The 19,849-nt window shown below is 30.8% G+C and overlaps 2 protein-coding genes across 2 annotated transcripts; both read left to right on the top strand.

Moving 5' to 3' along the window:
- Window positions 1–291: 291 nt before the first annotated feature.
- On the top strand, window positions 292–4,765 carry LOC120129509 (cytochrome P450 71A1-like). Its single transcript, XM_039146982.1, has 2 exons — window positions 292–1,232; window positions 4,040–4,765. The coding sequence occupies exons 1-2, from the start codon at window positions 333–335 to the stop codon at window positions 4,646–4,648; spliced, it is 1,509 nt and encodes a 502-aa protein (XP_039002913.1). The 5' UTR covers window positions 292–332; the 3' UTR covers window positions 4,649–4,765.
- Window positions 4,766–13,775: 9,010 nt separating this feature from the next.
- Window positions 13,776–15,694, top strand: LOC120129511 (copper transport protein ATX1-like). The gene is made up of 3 exons (XM_039146983.1): window positions 13,776–13,962; window positions 14,755–14,830; window positions 15,411–15,694. Exons 1-3 carry the CDS (start codon window positions 13,954–13,956, stop codon window positions 15,578–15,580), a joined length of 255 nt encoding a protein of 84 aa, XP_039002914.1. The 5' UTR covers window positions 13,776–13,953; the 3' UTR covers window positions 15,581–15,694.
- Window positions 15,695–19,849: the final 4,155 nt, after the last annotated feature.

Below are 19,849 nucleotides of genomic sequence, written 5' to 3'. Positions count from 1 at the left end.
TTCACTTTTTCTTTGTGTATGATATTGATACGACCCTGAGTTACTAATTTTTCAATTGATTTTAAGAAAATATTTTAATTATGTATTTAATTTATAATTTTTATCATAATTTTTTATTATAATTTTAAATATTTTACTTATTAATAAAATTAATTGTTTTTATTTAAAAATTATTAGATACCAAAATAAAATGAAAAAGACAAACATTAAAGGGGGTTAAAAGATTCCAGTAAACACGATAACAAATACGAGTAAATAATAGCTTCAAATATCGGATCAATTGAGTTCACAATTATTGGGGTATCGTCGTCCACGTCTCTTCCATCTTCAAAATGGAGCTCTTGAACATCGCCAGCAATCCATGGCTTCCATCTCTGATCCTCCTTTTCTCCCTTTTAATCTGGCTTAAACTGTCAAAAAGGAAACGCTTAAATCTGCCTCCGTCACCCCCAAAGCTGCCAATCATCGGCAACATCCATCAAGTCGGCAAAGTCCCCCACCGCTCTCTCCGAGACCTCTCGAGGAACTACGGCCCTCTCCTGCTCCTGCAGTTGGGGTATAAATCAACAGTACTCGTCTCATCACCGGACTTGGTTAAAGAAATTGTCAAAAGCCATGACATTATCTTCTCCAACAGACCGAAGACCACAGCTTTAGATTTCTTGTACTATGGTGGAAGGGACATGGTATTTTCACCCTACGGAGAGTACTGGAAACAAGTGAAGAAGATCAGCGTTCTTGAGCTTTTCAGCCAAAAAAGAGTCCACTCGTTTCAGTTCGTAAGAGAGGAAGAAGTTGAACTTCTCATTAACAAAATCCGGTGTGCCTGTCTTGAAGGTGAATCCGTTAATCTTTCGGAGATGCTCATGTTGGTTTCAAGTAACATAGCTTCTCGAAGTATTCTGAGTCACAAAAGTGAGGACGATGATGGATGCAGCAAGTTCGGGCAGTTGGGTAAAAGGCTGTTGAGTCTCACCACCGCTTTCTGTATTGGCGATCTGTTTCCTTACTTGGGTTGGCTCGATGTTGTTACTGGATATATTCCGAGTATGAAAGCTTTGTCTACAGAATTTGATGCATTCCTCGATCAGGTAATTCAGGAACATAGAGGTCTTGAAAGTGATGATCGGGTTTCAAATAAAAAGGACTTCGTTTCCATCATTATGCAACTCCAAAAGGACCGCATGTATGACATGGACCTCACCCAAGACAACATCAAAGGAGTCCTACTGGTTATTCCTCTCTTCTCCCCTCATTCTTTTTCCTTTTTGTTCCTTTTGGCATATACTCTTAACATTAACATTTTTTTTTTAGCTCAGCAAGATAATATTTTAGTAATAACGGATGGAACCAAACCAAATTGTACGCCTCATTAGAAATTTCTCTGGTCCTAGATGGAGGAAAAGAGTACATACCATCCCATGATTTTTAAGACTAAATAGCTATCCACGACTATTGCTTAACCATCCCATGACCAAAGACAAAACAAAACTCATAAGAATATATTCCTATCAATTCACAAGACTAGGAGAGCCCATTTACTTGAGTTGAAACAAATGAAACAAGGAAAGCAGCACCCAAGAAACCATTGCCATGAAATACCGAACACCTTAAATACCCAGAGCAAGGAACAACCAAACATGTAGCCGAATGAATGGGACCGCCTTCAGCCTTATAGAAACCAGCATCCCATCAGATTACATGATTCACCCAGAATTTAAAAGACATCATCGGCACATAAAAACCGATAACAAGATCATCCATAGCTTCTTAAAACCAGCAGCTACAACATACCCTCTTTGAACTTCAAGTGAATTAATTCAGACTTACTGATGCACTCCGAAGCCAATTATGCACATGCAGTCACATAATTTTTTTTAAACTTTGATCTCTATTTTTTTTATTTCACTTAGCCTCAATATTTCATTCTAGAGTAAAATAACTCTTGATCAGATGAAAAAATAACAACGTGATATATGTCATGTGTAGGGTCGGTTTTAAGGGAGTACCCTGAGCAACCGTTCAGGTCCCCTAATTCTTTTGTATTATAATTAGAGCCCCCCAATTTTATACTTATAAATAGGGTTCCTAATTTTTTGAATTTCGTAAAATTTTTAGTTTTTGTCCTCTTTTTACATTTCTCTTATTAATTCATTCAATTTTAAATTAAATTTAATCAATTTTTTATATTTATAATTAGGACCTCTAATTTTTATAATATCATAAAATGTTTAGTTTTTTATCCTCTTTTTTCATTTCTCTTGTTTATTCATTCAATTTTGAATAAATAAACGGTATACAATTTTTCAACCTCTTTTTTCATATCTTACTCTTCAATTTATCAAATATTCTTTGATTTTTAGTCTTCTTCAATCTAAATGGAATAATAAAATAATATACAATTTATTTATATTAAAAATAAAGCTATGTATCATACATGCATTCAAAAAAATTATATTTTCTCCCTTTTAGTTGTATTTAAGGTTTTTTTAATAAAATAATATATTTTCAAAAAAGTTAATATTTTTATATGATTTATTTATGTAATATTAAATTAATTGTTCAAAGTAATGAAATATATTTTCATTTTATAAAGGCATATTTTTGAGGTTTTGCTCTATTTCCTAAAAATGTTTGAGATGGGTCTGGTCATGTGTACATAAATGATTATGTGACACATGACATGTACATAAATGATGATATGACTCATGGTACATGTACGTAAGTAATGATGTTGCATGACATATATATAAGATTTGTCATGTCAGCAAAAAAATCGATCATTAGTTACCTAATGATTTTCATTCAACTAGGGATATTTTGTCTCAAAATGGAACTTTGAGGTTAAAGTGCTTGAAAAAAGAATAGAAATTGAAGTGATTTTTTTCTTTTACTCAACGATTTTTATTGAAAGAAAACGGGCATACAAGATCATCTTTTTCCTCACCAAACTGGAGGAGGAAAAGAGCACATAAAGATGATCAAGGTTATAGAGGAGTCGCCTATATAGACATAATCTCAAAACATCTGACAATATTAAAACATGTTACAAAATTCTTAATACCCTATGGTGTGTTTGGTTGGGGGAATGTGAGATTCTCATGGGAATGTAATCCACATTCTCCCGTTTGGTTGGCCGGAAATGTCATTCCCGGTAATCTTATATTACCAATAGTGAATTTTTTGGGTATATTACCGGAAATGTCATTACCTCCATTTCCTTAGGTATTGTTGGATTACCGGCGTTTTGGACTAAAATGCCCTTAAATTTTTTTTTTCTTTCAAAAATATTCTTATTCTGTCGTTGAATAATAAAAATTCTACGAAGGTTAAATTATAAATTTATCCTTAAACTATTTTAGATTTATAAAAAAATCTATAATTAAAATTTTATATGAAGTTCATCGATAAAATTTTACCCTTTCATTAAACCTTTTAATATTTTCAATTTTTTTAAAATAATTATATAAATTTTATGAATTTAAATTTTTTTTAAAAAATATATAAATATTTTTCAACTTGTTAAACAAATATATAATAAGGACAATTTGGTCAAATATGCATTCCAATAATCTTTATTCCTTTAACCAAACACGGTAATCTTACATTCCTGCTAAACCAACCAAACACAAAATACAACATTCTCAGTAATTCTATTCCCTGGTAATATTTTATTTCCACTGATAATCTTACATTCCGTGAACCAAACGTACCATAATAAGCAAAAACATCCTTACAAAAGAACATAAAGCTAAACATACTACTATATCGCTTGTGGACATCCTTTGAGATCCACTCTTCTGTATACACAGAATGCAACAATCGTCATACTAGTATTGTCTCAATCTGTATTCTCAAAAATTAATCTTCAATACTATAAGTTTTGAAAAGGAATTGACGTAACAAGTCATTTTTTACATAATAATATGTTATTGCGTTGTTTTGCCTGCGAACATTATTAAACATTAAGGGTTAATTTTAGTATGACACTTTTCCTTTTTTACTCTTTATCTAAAGTGTTTAGTTTTGATAATATCAGGACATGTTCATAGGAGGAACTGATACCACCAAAGCGACAATAGAATGGGGAATGGCTGAGCTCCTAAAGCATCCAAATGTGCTGAAAAAAGTCCAACAAGAGGTAAGAAATGTAGTGGGAAACAAGTCCAAGGTAGAGATGGACGACATCAACAAAATGGAATACTTGAAGTGTGTAATCAAAGAAACTTTAAGGCTCCATCCAGCAGCTCCTCTTCTGGCTCCTCGACGAACATCGACAAGCGTTAAACTCGGAGGCTACGACATTCCTTCGAACACCACAATCATTGTCAACGGATGGGCCATTCATAGAGATCCAGAAAGGTGGGAAAACCCAGAAGAGTTCATACCAGAGAGGTTTGCGAATAGTTCCATTGATTTTCAAAGTCAAGATTTCCACTACATCCCGTTTGGTTTCGGAAGAAGGGCGTGTCCTGGGATGCCGTTTGGGATTGCTTCTACAGAGTATGTGATGGCCAGCCTTGTCTGTTGGTTTGATTGGAAGTTACCGGATGGTGAAACTGCAGAAAATTTGGACATGAATGATATGTATGGCGTCACACTCCACAAGAAAATCCCTCTTCATGCTGTACCTGTATCTCATGTATAATTTTAGGTGTTATGAGTGCTATGGTTTTAAGGTTTTAACTTTTAACCTTGTTTTCTTGGGAGAACTCGGTACTTAAATAATTGGTTGCTGTAATTTCAAATAAATTCTATTCGATTTGATTTTACTTATAATTTTATAAACTCGATTAAAAATAAACTTGACTAAAAAAAATACGAATGACCCGGTGGATTTCACGTGCTTTGGTAGTGCAGCTACCAACTCGGTGACAATCATGGACTTGCCATGGTTTTGAAAAAGGAGTCGCCACCAATCTTTTAAGGTGCGATTGGGACATCATAAAAATTGGGTGATTTTAAATTTTTTATCAAAATACTGAGTTTTAATGTCTGCGAAAATCTAGATATCAGGTTCTGAAGTCGGTTACGCGTGGGGAATGATTAGTACAAGCGCCCAAAAATTAATACCTAATTGATCACCCTATATTTAGAATCGAAAATTTTGAGTTCGAACTCTATTTAATTTGAAAATTATTACAGATGCAAAATTGAAAAGAGTATTCGTTTATTAATGCCAATAGCCCCTAGCATAAATGCGGGAGATCAGTTGTTGTACCTAATAACCGGACATTGCCTTAATTTTATAAATCATGATGTGATTTTGAAAAGGATGTCGACCTATTTCGGGAATCACTGGTAGTCACCCCTGAGCATATTTGCGGGAGATATACCATTAATTCCCTAATAAGTGAACATTGTCTTAGGTTTGAAAATAAAATGCAATCAGACAAATTTTTATTCGTCCTAATTAAGCTCATTGTAAATTAAGGCTTTTCCTAGCTTAAAGTGACAAATTATGAAAATTAAGGAACCTAGGGGATTAAACCTAAATGTAGGCTCTAATATTAACCCTATTTGATTTTTAAATCAGTTATTGAATCGAATAACCGATATGGTCCCTCGAGCATTTAGGCGAGGGCCAACTCGAATTATTCCCTAAATTAAAAGGACTATGTTGAAATCTAACTAAAAATGGAGGCTATAATATTAATTTAAATTAATTTTATAATTCAAAAAATTAAATTAGAACCTCGATCAAAAGCGATGACCAAATTAAGAATTCTCCTAATTTAAGGACTAAATCTAAAAAAAGTAATTAACCAAAAAAACTAAGAAACAGTAGCTATAATAAACACAATTAAATATATTAAATAAACAAGCACACATCAAAGGAATAAAAATAAAAAATGAGGATTAAATCGCATAAACATTAAATTACCAAGCTAAAAAGAAAATAAATTAGACATATAATATGGACTAAATTAAAACAAATCAAAATTAAAAGGCTAAATCCAAATAAAATAAAAAAATAGTGTAGGGACTAAAATATAAAAACATGCATAAACTACATGGACTAAATATAAATTTACCAAAAAAAATATATAACATGCATGAAAATGGGTAAATCACAAAAATAGTCCCTATAGGTACTAACATGCAAAAAAGTGTAAAGTTGGGGGACTAAACATTAATTATACCAAAAATTACAAAAACACAAATGAAAATGGGTAAATTATGAAATAGGTCCCTACACATGACCATTTTGTAAAAACACGCAAAACATTGGGGGACTTAAGTGCAATTTTCCCCAAATTTTTTTTATAAATACAACTTATTTGTTTTTTTGTATTTTCATTTTTTTCTTTTTTTTTTAAAAAAAACCTTAGAGAGAGGCTCTCTCGACTCTCTAGAAATCGACCCTTCGTCGGCCGTCGAACACGGTGGTCGAAAAATGCAAAAACTCCAAAAACCCCATATCTATCGACCTAGGCCCCCATTTAGGGCTAAAATGCCAAGCAACGCCCCCCAAAACTACCCAAAAAATGACTCGACTCCGGCGACGCCTCCGATTAAGGTAAACTTTGAATCTATTATTTTCTTTTGTTTCTTTTGTGTTATTACTACGAAAAACTATTATGTATTTCGGTTTTTTTTAAAAAAATCTTTTTTTATTGATAATCAAAAGGTTATAGCGTTTGAAACAATCCTAAAAGGTTATAGCTTTAATTCGTAAACTAAAAAAAACCTCCCTTTTCTATGATTTAGAACATAAAGCATTAAAATAGCAACAGTGAAAACACCAAAAAAACGATTCGAAATTAAAAACGAAAAAAAAGTAACCTTGAAATACTTGTTATTGCTTTGAGAAAAAATCAGTACACAGAGAGTTTTTAACTAAAAAACGAGAGATTTTATGGTTTTTGCATGGGTTTTTATACCCGTTTACAGAAAAAATTAAAAAGATAACTATTTTGTTTGCTTGCTGGTTGTCTCTGATGCAGGGGTTGCGTGGAGCTAGGTGGCATGTTAGAGTGCTCACATTAATGATAAACAATTGTAACTTTGTGTTTGTGAGAAACATGAGAAATTAAAATACGAGAGTAATACTTTCCAAGAATTGTGAAATATAGAAAAGTATTATGCTAATTATACTTTAACTTTTTTTCCCATTGAGTTTTGAAGAGAAATAAATAACGTCAAAAAAAATTTCATTTATACGGAAAATAGGGAACAAGATTTGGTGAATTGATTGTGAGAATTTAGAAAGACAAAAATAAAAGAGATTTAATTGGATTTTTTTTATTATAGTTATTGAATTAGAGTTTTATGGAAAGATGAACAATTTATTAAAGTTAATATAAAAAAATTCAATGATGAAAATTGATATTTTAACAAATCCTTCAACCCTATTATTTTTTATAGTTTTATTTTTAAATTTATTATAAAAATAAGACAAGTATTGTACTTATTTTATTTTTAATTTGTGGACCCAAAATAATTACAATGCTTCATCAATTGAGTTATAGAAATCATAAAACATTATTGAAACTACAAAAAGTGTATCAACCTTCAATGGAATTACTTTATTCAAAAATAAACTCATCCTATTTTTATCTAAAATCATATATAACAAGACCAAAATTTTGCCTTTAGTTTGGTGAAAATTGGTTCCGACAATTACTCCTAGTATATCATAATGACCGCACCCATAAAAAGTACGTTAATAGGATTCATTTCCTTTACCCTTTTGATGTTCTTCACCATAGTTTGTTATGTTTATCAAATTACTAGAGCTTTTATGATTCATGTAGACTGAAATTAGAACCCTAAACAGAATGAATATAAATAATATTGAATACACTAATCAAATAAGACAGGGTAAATTATGCCAATAGTCCCTTTTATTTTTGGTCTGTCTGACTTTAATTATCGGTTCTCTAATTGAGTGTCCTTGGTCTTTTACATTATTAATCTGTTCGATTTAAGTCCTCTGCCGTTAATTCTAGTTCAAAAATATTACGTGGCAAGTAAAATATTTAAAAAAAAAAAACCACGTCCCACCTCAACTATTCTTCTTCTTCTTCTTCTTCTTTTCCACTTTAACTCTTCTTTTTTTCTTTCTTCTTCTGTATCTTTTTCTTCTTTCATTCTCTCTCAAGTAAATCTTGTTCAATTTGTCTCGAGAGAAGCTCTAAAATCCCAGTGGTCGTCCGCCTCTCACCGCCGGCGTTAGGCGCCGCCGACAGACATCTTCCACCACCCTCCACGTGCTCTTCTTCTTCTTCTTCTTCAGATTAGACCACACATAAACATTCCATCGCCTTCCATCCAGGCTCTCCATCACCATATCCATCGAACGACGTACCATCAGTCACCTCGTGGCTAGTCGAATAACTGGTGAAGATACCTTCGCCGAGCTTGGTGACTTGGTTTAAAATGGGAAAATCACGAGAAAATCATGATTTTTGAAACCAAAACACTTGAAAAGAATATTAGAAAGCGATTGAAACGCGAGGGTCTATTTTTTTACCTTGATTTTATAGGATTTTATTTGTGATAGTGCACCGACATCGAGCACCGGCGTCTTTTCGGTGACATTTTTTAGCTGAATCAGACTCGTTTTCGACAGCCGAAGACCCATTTGATCCATGTTGCCCAAGGTGAAGTCGGATACCAGTAAAATCAACTTATCCACTAGCTTCACAGGGAACCATTTGAGAAGTGTCATGGCTATACCATATGTCAAGAATTTCAACATCTCCCTCGGCAATACATGCACCTGAAAATCAATCGGATAATAACATGAGCAACACCAAAACAATCCAAAATGTATAAGTTGGAGAATGAAAATCATGGTTTTTGAAACTAAAATCACTGATATAGTAGAAAAATGAGAAGAAGATTGCATTTTTTTTTTTGAAAGACCACTTCATATAGTGAAGGGTGAAACGAGTGTACCCTTTCTGCTCCAGTATTTGAGCAGTTAAACTTGAAACAAAGTGAATTACTATCGGTAGGTTTTCAGTGCGAGTTGCTATCGGAGAAATGAAGATGAGAGAGAGAGAGAGAGACAGGAGTGAGAAGAATAAGAAGAAGAATGTGGATATTTGTTACAGTAATGATTAAAAACTATATATATATATGTGTGATTAAATGCAGCTTCATGAGATTGGAGTTACAGCAGAACCGATGAAGCAAGTTTATGGAGGAGAAGAAGAAGAAGAAGAAGAAGAAGAAGAAGAAGAAGAAGAAGAAGAAGAAGAAGAAGAAGAAGAAGAAGAAGAAGAAGAAGAAGAAGAAGAAGAAGAAGCACATGAGTTGGTTGAGAGTTCATGAAGACGAAAAAGAAACACGTGGGTCTGGTTTTTTATTTTTTAATTTTTTAATTATCAACTCAGATTTCCGTTAATAGGTTAACGGAAATTAACAGTCGAGGGACATGAATTGAAAGGAGTAATAATGTTAATGTTAGAGATTTTCGTTAATAAATTAACGAAAGTTAACAGTCGAGAGACATAAATTGAAAGAGACAATAATATTAGGGATCAAGCGCACTCAAATTAAGTGCTTAAGTAGAAGTTGTACAATGACTCACGTTCAAAAAAAATATACATTCAGGGGGTATGATGAGACAACAAAGTATAAAAATCGAGGGAATTTTCTCGAGATATTAAAATTCTTTTCTTTTTACAATAAGAATATACGAGACGTTATGCTAGAAAATACTACACAAAATGTAAAACATATATTTTCGTCCCTTTAAAAATAAATTTTACACATCTTTACTCAAAAAGCGTAAAAAATACAAGAAGATTGGTGATTCAAAGTTTTACATAATTATTTATGAATCTCGAGACATATCTAAAAAATAACAATTGAGTATAGTCATAAAATTTATTGATGAAGGTGAAATTGTGCGTGAACGATTTTTACTGTTGGTACATATTAATTAAAATTAATATTAATATATTTTTAAATTTAATTTTACATTTTATTCAGTTCAATCCTTAAAATAATTTTTTAATTGTGGTCTAAATTTTTATTTTACTTTTTTCTTAAAAGCATTGTTATTTTTAAGGTTAATTTCATAACTATACTGATAATTTCATATTTACTTTTATACTATTTTTAATTAAATATTAATCTTTTAATTTCGTAATTGGTACAATTTTTGTCCAAGTTATTTCACTTTATCTTGAAATATATTTTATAATATGATTATGTGTCCAATTGATTTTACTACCGATAATTTTTTTTTATCTGTGTTGATTTTTACTAAAAAAATATCGCATCAAATAAGGGTGTTCAAAATTTGGTTAAAATCGAATTAAACGATCGAACAGGAATTTTGGTAGATTAATTTTTGATTCGATCGAATAACGGTTAAATATTTTTTTAAACTTATGTTTCGATTAATTCGGTTCGAAATCGGTTAATTAATCAAATTAACCGAAATTATTAAATATTTAATATATTACATATATTATTTAGCTTTAGGGGTATTTAAATTGCCTTAACCAAATTAACCGAATAAAATAAAAATATATAATATACAATATATATTATTTTGCTTTAGGGGTGTTATTTTTTTCTTTGAAAAATATCGGTGCAGTTAACGTTTAAATGGGAAAAAAATCAGTTAAAAAAATATGGGTAATTCAGTTCAGTCGGTTAACCGAATTAAGCTTTTGAACACCCCTAGCGTCAACATTAACAATTGGAAGATCAAAATAAAAACAAAACAAAATATTGAAAATAAATTTAAAAAATAATAATTTAATGATCAAAATAAAAACAAAGAAATAAATTATTGACTAAATACGTTATTTAGCCTAAAGTATATCCAGCGGTCTGTACTAAAACATATGTACCGCTCCTTTATTAGAAGCTTCTGTACTGCAACATAACTAACACCGAATTTATCAGAATTGAACCGTCCACCCACTTGTACCCGTTTACCAAGGACTTCTGTCAACAACAACAACAACAAAGTTGTTGATTTTTAAAATTTAAAATATTTTAATTAGGATTTTAAATTATTAATATTAAACACGAATCAAACTATCGTAGTGATTATAGGGATTGTTGTTATCCTTAAAAGTGTCGAGTTTGTGCATCAACAATTGCAAATTATTTGAGCATTCATTGTCAAATGATTGAGAATATTTAAAATAAATATTACCACGTGTAATTAGGGATGGGCATGGGACCCGAACCCGACCTGATCGGGTTGGGTTTTTAAAATAAATTTTGGGGTCGGGTCGGGTCAGTTTTTTAAATGTGATGTTCGAGTAGGGTCGATTCAGGTTTAGGGTGAAAAATACCTGATCCGGAAAAAAAATATAATTTTACCTTATATAGTTATGAATAATTACAATAATACCCCTCTATATATTGTTTTTTCAATTAAATCACTATTTTTATAAAATAAAAAAATATTTTATTATTATTTCGGGTCGGGTCGAATTGGGTTCAGATTTTATAATAGAAAATCGGGTTGGGTGGAGGGTATATATTTTTCAGATCGGATCGAGATGGGTGAAGTATGTAAAATTTTCGGGTCGGGTCAGATTGGCAGAAACTCAACCCAACTCCGACCCATGTCCATCCCTACTTGTAATCGCCCTAAATTAATAAAAAAATATTATTAATACTAATTCAAACAAGTTTTTTAATCAATTTAATAATTTGTTTGAGTATTAAATGTCAATATAAGTCAAATTTTGAACATATTTAAAATATATAGATTAATTTTTAAATATTTATACATATTCTGCATGAATAATTTAAAGTTTTCATAGGAAAAATATTGTTAGTAAATGTCAATTATCTCATTTTTTAATACTAAATGTTATTTTTTAATAGTATAAATTCATTTTTAAAATTCAAATTTTTTATTAGATATTTATTTATTGATGTTGTCTATCCTGAAATCTTATTTATGTCAATACTATTCAACAAATTTATATTATTAACATATGTATATCCACCTTCAAAAATATTTCTAGACTCATCAGTATTTAGACATTATATAGTACTTACATGAAAATGTAATTAATATATTAAAATTACGCATTTAATTAGAATTTCAATTATCTATACATATTTGATAATTATAATATAATTATCATAATTCTACATGTCATACTTGATTGTATAAATTATAATTCTATCGTTATATATATATATAAGTTTAAATTATAAACAATATTAATTATTATAACAAATAAACTTTTTTAAATAGAAACAACTAATTTTATTAAGAAATAGAAATACTTAAAACTATAATAAAAATCATAAACTAAACACTTAATTGGAATATTTTCCTAAAATCATTAAGAAAGTAGTCACTCAAGATTATACAAGGACTATACAAGGAAAAGATATAAATTGTATCCAGAAAAATTCGAACAAAAAATAGATACAAACAAAGTCGACTGCTATGGCAAACGAACAACAACATAAGATTAAACTACTGAAAACCACCGATAAAAAGCAAATCAGAGCCAAACATCATGAGATAACTATCTACGATTCACAGGTTGTGCATCCATATCTAATTAGAGGATCCAAAGTAGGGAAGATCTACGGGATAACACATGAGTGTCATATTGATCAGTCGTGTCAATATTAAAGTTAACTTTAAAAAAAATAAACGACAAACGTCGAAAAAGAAAATAAAAATATGTCAAAAGCATAGAAAACACTTGCTATAAAAAGAAAAAAAAATCGTGATAGAAAGATAGAGTTATTAGAAAAAAAAATGAAATAAAAAGAAATAGCGATGACAATAACTAGCACAAAGACTAATATCACTGTCTACTAGCAAAAACTTAAAAAAAAAGATAACGGTTGGAGTACGATTGAGAAAATGAGGAAGCAAGCGTTTATAGCCAATTAATTTTAAATTCTATTTTTTTATTAATATAAGGTAAGTACGATACAATATATGTTCAAAAATAACTCTCAATCATTTGATATTAAAAGCTCATATTCTTAATATTCGTGGTGCTAGAACTCGAAAATTTAAGAAATAATAATGATTCTTTTATCACCGAAGTCGTTTGTTTTATAAAAAAAAATATGGAGGAAAAGAGGAAGGGAGAGAGCGGCTAGATTTTTTTTAATGAAAAAAAAGTTAATGAAGCCTCTGCCAAAAATTTTTAAGTTAATATTATTAAGAAAATAAATAAATAATGTATATGGAAACTTCACTATAAATAACAATAAATTTTAAGTATTATATATAAATTTGATAAATGTGAAATAATAAAAGTATTTTAAAAATAATAATATTTATAAATAATCAAAGAGTATACATTCTTTTTCTTTAAGTAATTAAACTATTTTTGGTAAAACTAATCTCTTAAATTATTATATTTAAATATTTTTAAGTTTCATCATTTTTTAGTTAGAAAGTATTTTTCGACTAATAAGATATTGACACATTACACAGATTAATTACTTACTTTGATAAAATATAATTTAGGGATTTAAAACAAAAAAAAATAGTTTCAGAACTTATTTTGACAAAAAAATATAGTTTAGTTACTTAAAATGGTTACATATATTAGTTTAAGGCCTTAATTCGATAAAAAAATAATTTAAATACTTAAAAAACATAGTTTGACTACGAATTTTTAATTTAAACATTTATTAAAACAACATATTTGAATACCAGTATGAATGTTTATTATTAAATTATTAAATACATTTAAATAAATATCATCTTATACTCTTGATTAAGAAAAATTATTTTATAAATTAAGGTGATTATTCAAATACATGCAATTAAATTCAAATCTAATTAACTGGAAAGGTAGAAAATGGTTGAAAATTTTCTGGGTTTGGACGTCACGTTACGTTGAAGACGGAAGAAATGGTCCAAGCCACCAGCGCCCACCAATGATTCTTCTATAAAATTCGACCCTTTTTTAGCATCATACCCCATCCTCAACAATATCTTCTGATTCCTCTTCCTCCCTTTGAATTTCCAATTCTAAAGCCATGTCTCAGGTAACTTTCTTCTTTTGCTTTTACTTTTCCAATAATATTTTGATTCCTTTTCGTTCTTTTGGATGAAGCTTTTCCAAATTTGTGTTTTGTTTTCTGTATGTTGGGAAAAGTCTATGTTTAGGCTTTGACTCTTGGTTTTTGGTATCTGGGTCGTTATCTGTTTAACTTTAGGATTGAAATATTAAAACAATTTCTGGGTTTCGAGGATTATGGAATAAATTGTTAAAGAAAGAATGAAATTGATTGATTTAGGTGTTGTTGAAATCAAATTTAAAACCCTATCGGTTTACATGATTGGGCATAAATTTTTAAATGGTGATAATCTATATTATCTTTTAGTTTTTCTAATCGAATAGAGGCATTGTTTCTGGTTTCTCATTGAGTTGACCTTCAATTTATGGGTGAACTGAGATTAGGGAAGGACCGAGGAGGCTGGCGGGGCGGTCGGCACTTAAAATTTTCAAATTCTAATATAATTTAGGTGTTTTGGATCGATAATATGTTTTCGTCCTCTAAAAGTTTATAAGATAAATATAAAATTCCCGTGAGATGCTTTTCATCCTGGATGGAGTGGTTGGTTGGTTTCATGGAATTCCATTCTACCTGTGTTGGTGGACCACCAAGTTCTTATGAATGGTTCCCATGATCTATTTCAATTTCGAAAAGCATCTAATTCTATGTTTTCGCCTCGTTTTTGTCTTGTGGTTCATGGTTGTTAACCAATGATCATTGCTTTTGTAAGGTTTCTTCTGATGATGTTGTAAACCGTGTTCTGATTCGGTTGAATTGCAGACTGTTGTCCTCAAGGTTGGTATGTCATGTGAAGGCTGCGTTGGAGCCGTGAAGAGAGTTCTGGGGAAAATGCAAGGTGTGTTGTAACTCTTGCTTTTTGTTAGCACATTGTTCTTTCGTGATGATCATCTGCCATATTCTGAGGCTAGTTTCATCGGAAATTAGGTTAAACGACTGCTTCCGTTGTATTCTTTCGCCGTGAGAACCACTTTCTAAGCTAGCAGATTACATACATCCATTAGATTGGAGAAGCAGATTAGTTTAGGTCCAATTGTTTTGCAGAAAAAGGACTTCCGGTGTTCTTCATCAGAAAATAATAGTTTGGTGAACAATCAATTAACCCATTTTTCCGAAAATGTCTTGTTCTTTTGAAATGTGTCCGGCCTGTTCCAAAAGGCGAACCAAAGGAAAAAGATTGATCCGACCAATCTGTCCTTGAAGCAAAGCAGAAAAGAATTGATCTTTTCCGTATAGGGGATCAATTCCTAAGAATTGAAGCTAGAGGCTGACCCCCCCCCCCCCGAGTGTACAGATCAATCCTTACCGAGCAACAAAAATATTTTATATAGTATCATACAAACAATACGAAATCAGATTTGAAGAACTAGAATAATGATCACTAATATTCATATGTTTTATCATAAATCACTATTCAGGTGTGGAAACTTTTGAAGTAGATTTGAAGGAGCAGAAAGTGACCGTGAAGGGCAACGTCCAGCCCGATGCGGTTCTGCAAACTGTGTCCAAGACCGGAAAGAAGACCACCTTCTGGGATTCTCCAACAGAACCTGAGGCGAGGCCGGCTGGCACTGTTGCCGCGGCTTAAAATGTCCCGCGGTTGCTGAACTGATTGATGTGGCTAATAGCATTTTAAAACTGTCATATGAATTGTTGAATGTATACATTAAGCTATTGGGTGCTTAAAATGATTTTCTTTTAACTCATTTATGTTGTTTTCTTTAAATAATCCCACTTGATATGGAATGGAATTGTTTGTCCTTGTCATGGAACGTGGAGTGTTCATCAATACTTGATGCAACCTTCAATTTTAAAAACAATATTATTGTCAATCAATCAGTTGGTATAGTGAAATGATATATTAAGATCAAGAGTTTGAATTTTGACTTACGAATAGTGTAAACTGAGTTTGATAGATAACCTTAATTTGAGTGATTTTAAGGTGATGGAATCTTTCTTAATCATTGACAATGCCTGCAAACCATTTATTGAAACTCATAACTTTTAAAATAAAAAACAATCACTAAACTTGACATCTTAAAATCTATCATATTTCGTATATTCTTATTGAAATAACTTCATGGGAGTCGGAATCATGCTATGACTAAGAGCATGTTTTTTTTTCTTCTTTTTTTTACATAAAAGTTTAGGTCAGAGGTGGTTTTTCAATCCAAGGTCAGAGTATAACATCTGATTATGTTATTATTGTGACACCCCTAATTTAGTTACTTTAATTTGATTTTTTACATAATTTTTGTTTAATCGTGAAACTCTAAAAACCTAAGGTTAATTTTTGAAATTCTAAAAGTTTAGGGACCTAATCTGGGATTTACCCATTGTCAACACCATTTTTCGCCCGGTAGGAAAAACTAGTATGACTTGGGGTTTTTCTTTGAAAAGGTTTTAGAAATGTTGGGAGTTGCCATGAATCATTTTAAGGTGCGATTAAGACGCTTTAAAAAATGAGTAATTTTAATAAAACATTTTAAATTTTTTTATCAAAATACCAAGTTTAGGTATCTGAAAACCTTAAAGCAGTTTCGGGAGTCAATTACGGGTGGGGAATGATTAGCACCCCACAGCGCCCAGAAATTGATAACTAGTCGATTACCTTATATTAAAAATTGAAAATTTTGAGTTCAAAGTTTTATTTAATTTAGAAATCACTATGGATGCAAAGTTAAAGAGGGTGCTCGTTTATTAAAGCTAATAATATTCACCCCTAGCACGAATGTGGGCGATCAATTATTGTGCTCAATAACCAGACATTGCCTTGAAATTTTAAAAAATAAAGGGTTTTGAAAAGGATGTTCATCTACTTCAGGAATTACCAGTAGTCGCCCCCAGAGCATGATTGCGGGAACTATACCATTAATTCCTTTGTAAATCAACATTGCCTCAGTTGTGAAATCGAAATATAATCAAACAATCCATTTATTGGACCTTATTAAACTACATAATTAATTAAGGTTTTCTCTATCGTAAAGTATCAAATTATGAAAATTAAAGAACTTAAAGGACTAAACCTGAAAGTGGAATCCTAATATTAATCCTAATTTTTTCTAATCAATTATTGATTTGAACCATCAGGCATCATAATGTGAAAGCCAAATCGAATTATTCCCTAAATAAAAGGACTAAGGTGAAATTAAACCTAAAGTGGAGGCTCTAATTAACTAATTAATTATGTCAAATGAAAAATCTAACTAGAAAGTTCAAGGACTAAAGTGTGAAAAAGCTAAGACTAAGGCTCTAATTATTAACCCTAATTAATTATCCTTTTTGTTGAATCGAATAATCGAAATGAGCACTCGAACATCTAAATGCGAGAGCTAAAATCAAATTATTCCCTAAATTAGAGTCTAGGTGATAAGAACCTAAATCTAAAGCTCTCATTACACTAAAAAAAAACTAAGAAATTAATCCAATTAATTGAAAGAATTAATAAAATAAATTTGAAGCAATAGAGTAAAATGTAAGTAAAAACTAATATGCACCAAATTTATTTACATCATAAATCAATTAAAGGAAAGTTTTCTAATAAATATATATATATATATATATATATATATATATAAGTAAATAATTTTATATTTATATAAAGAAAACTCCATATATCATATACAATTACATTAAAGAAAATTAATAAGTAGAAAACTAACTGATTAATATGAACGAAAAAGGAATAAACTAAATATTTTAGTTAACAATGTAAAGGCTGAATCTTAACTAAATCAAAGTTACTATCTAAAACTATAATAAGTTAAAAATAGGGGAAAAACATAAGTTAGGCATATTTTCAGGAAAAATTAAGAAGGAAAACATAAATCAAGGGCCAAATCATAGAAATTAAGGATAATAATAAAAACATAAAAACACAATAAAATAAAATTAGGAAACCAATGCATTGATAAACATAACAATTAAATGAAATGATAATTATAAAATATAAGGAATTAAATTAAAATAAAATAATAAACCAAATTAGATGGTATAAAATAACATTAAACACGAATAGGGACTAAAGTGCAAATTCATGCGCAACTTAGGGGGATCAAATTGCAATTCTTCCTTTTGTAACAAGAATACACTAAATAAAAAAATGGTGAAATAGCACTATTAGGACATTAAAATTGAAATAAGATAAATAGGTACGAGATCAATGACCAGAATGTAAATTCACACGTAAAGTAGGGGATCTCAACATAAATAACCCATAAATTTAAACCAGAATAATTAATGAAATGCAAAAAATGTAAAATTTAATTCTAATTACATGTATTCAAACATAATAATAAAAAAGGACGAACATGTGACCACATTGTGAAAACACGGTAAACCTATTGGGACTAAAGCAAGATTTACCTTTAAACTCCTACTATAAAAGATAATTTCTTTTGTTTTGATTCATTTCTAACTTTAAAACAGAAAAAAAAAATCAAACTCTCTCGACCCTCTCCCTATTTCTGTCGACTGACACCCCCTCCTTGTCTATCATTGCTGTCGGCCACCGACTACGGTGGTCCGATGACCTCAAGACCGCCTAAAATCGAACCTAAACTCCTCGATCTACCTTTCCTAGTCTAAAATAAGAGCCTACCAACACTTAAACAAGCCTTAAACCACCTCTTTAAACCTATATCTATAAAAAGAACCTCTTTTACTCACACCCCAACTCCGCAACGCTTCGACCCCGACGAGACCCACAAAAATAGGTAAAAGACTTCACTCTTTGTTTTTATTTTTTATTCAAAACTTGCCAGTAAATAAGAGAAAGAAAGAAAAAACTTTTACCTTCAAACTTTTTTTGGATTTGTATTTCTTTTCGAAAAATGAGGGTAAAAAGATTCATTTTACATGTTCTTTTTGGGGTTTTATACCCGAATTTTACAAAGATAAAATACACATTTTTTTTTACAAAAATAAGACCTAACCTCTACTTGTTCCCTGACAATCATCATTTGCCAAAATATGGTGGTGATTTGCATTTTTAATGCCCCGTATTTTCTGAGGTTGTGTTGGGATTTTGATGAGACCAGGTTCGGTGGCTCCAGCTTGAAGATGGCTTCGACGATCGACACGATTGGGTGATGAGACAGATCTGGGAACGATGGCTAGAATTGTTTGGCTGAGGCACTGACTTTAGTGATGACACCGACGATTATAATAATATTTAGGGTTAATGATAAAACCCTAAATAGTGTAGTTGATCTAAACTGTCAGATTAGATCTGATCCAACTGTCAAGGCTTCTGGTAGACGAGGAGAAAGATACAAAACCCTAATCCCAATGGGCCTCCTTTTGTGGGCTTTGGGTGATGGGTATTTTGATTTTGTATTATGGCCTGATTTGTGCATGTAAATAAAATTTAGTAAATGATAATGATAATAATAATATATTAATAATAACAATAAAAAATAATAATAATCTATATTAAAGGGGTCGGAAGAAAAATATGGTGACTACACCCATTGTTGGTTATGAAAGAAAAAAAAAATCAAATTTTGCGGCTAGCACAGTTTGAAACCGTAACTAGCGCTGTTTTTGTTAGAGGGGTATATATATATATATATATATATATATATATATATATATTTTAAAGAGATCGGTTGGGATTATCCCCAAATCCCCTTCCCCTAATCAAAATTTTAAAATCCCTAAACCCCTTTTTCCTCATCGACATCGTCTCCATCCCCTTCCCCTCGCCGTGCAAGCCTTGTATGATCTTCGTTCCGTGCTCCATGGGTACCAATAGGACCGCTGACAACGCGTCGTTTCAATTCCAAAAATAAAATATTCCTTAATCTCAATAAAAATAAAATAGAATAGTATAGAGAGATTAAGGGTCGATCCACAT

Source organism: Hibiscus syriacus, unplaced genomic scaffold, assembly GCF_006381635.1.
Source record: "Hibiscus syriacus cultivar Baekdansim isolate YM2019G1 unplaced genomic scaffold, ASM638163v2 tig00110502_pilon, whole genome shotgun sequence".
NCBI lineage: Eukaryota > Viridiplantae > Streptophyta > Magnoliopsida > Malvales > Malvaceae > Hibiscus > Hibiscus syriacus.
Note: the sequence above shows the minus strand (reverse complement) of the source record. Positions and strands in the feature narration are given on the sequence as shown.

What these genes read in the sequence shown, in the direction of transcription:
- LOC120129509 (XM_039146982.1), top strand. Translation starts at nt 333, where the DNA reads ATGGAGCTCTTGAACATCGCCAGCAATCCATGGCTTCCATCTCTGATC. An exon ending in ACATCAAAGGAGTCCTACTG is followed by an intron (nt 1,233 to 4,039) that starts GTTATTCCTCTC and finishes TGATAATATCAG; the next exon opens with GACATGTTCATAGGAGGAAC.
- LOC120129511 (XM_039146983.1), top strand. An exon ending in AGTTCTGGGGAAAATGCAAG is followed by an intron (nt 14,831 to 15,410) that starts GTGTGTTGTAAC and finishes ATCACTATTCAG; the next exon opens with GTGTGGAAACTTTTGAAGTA.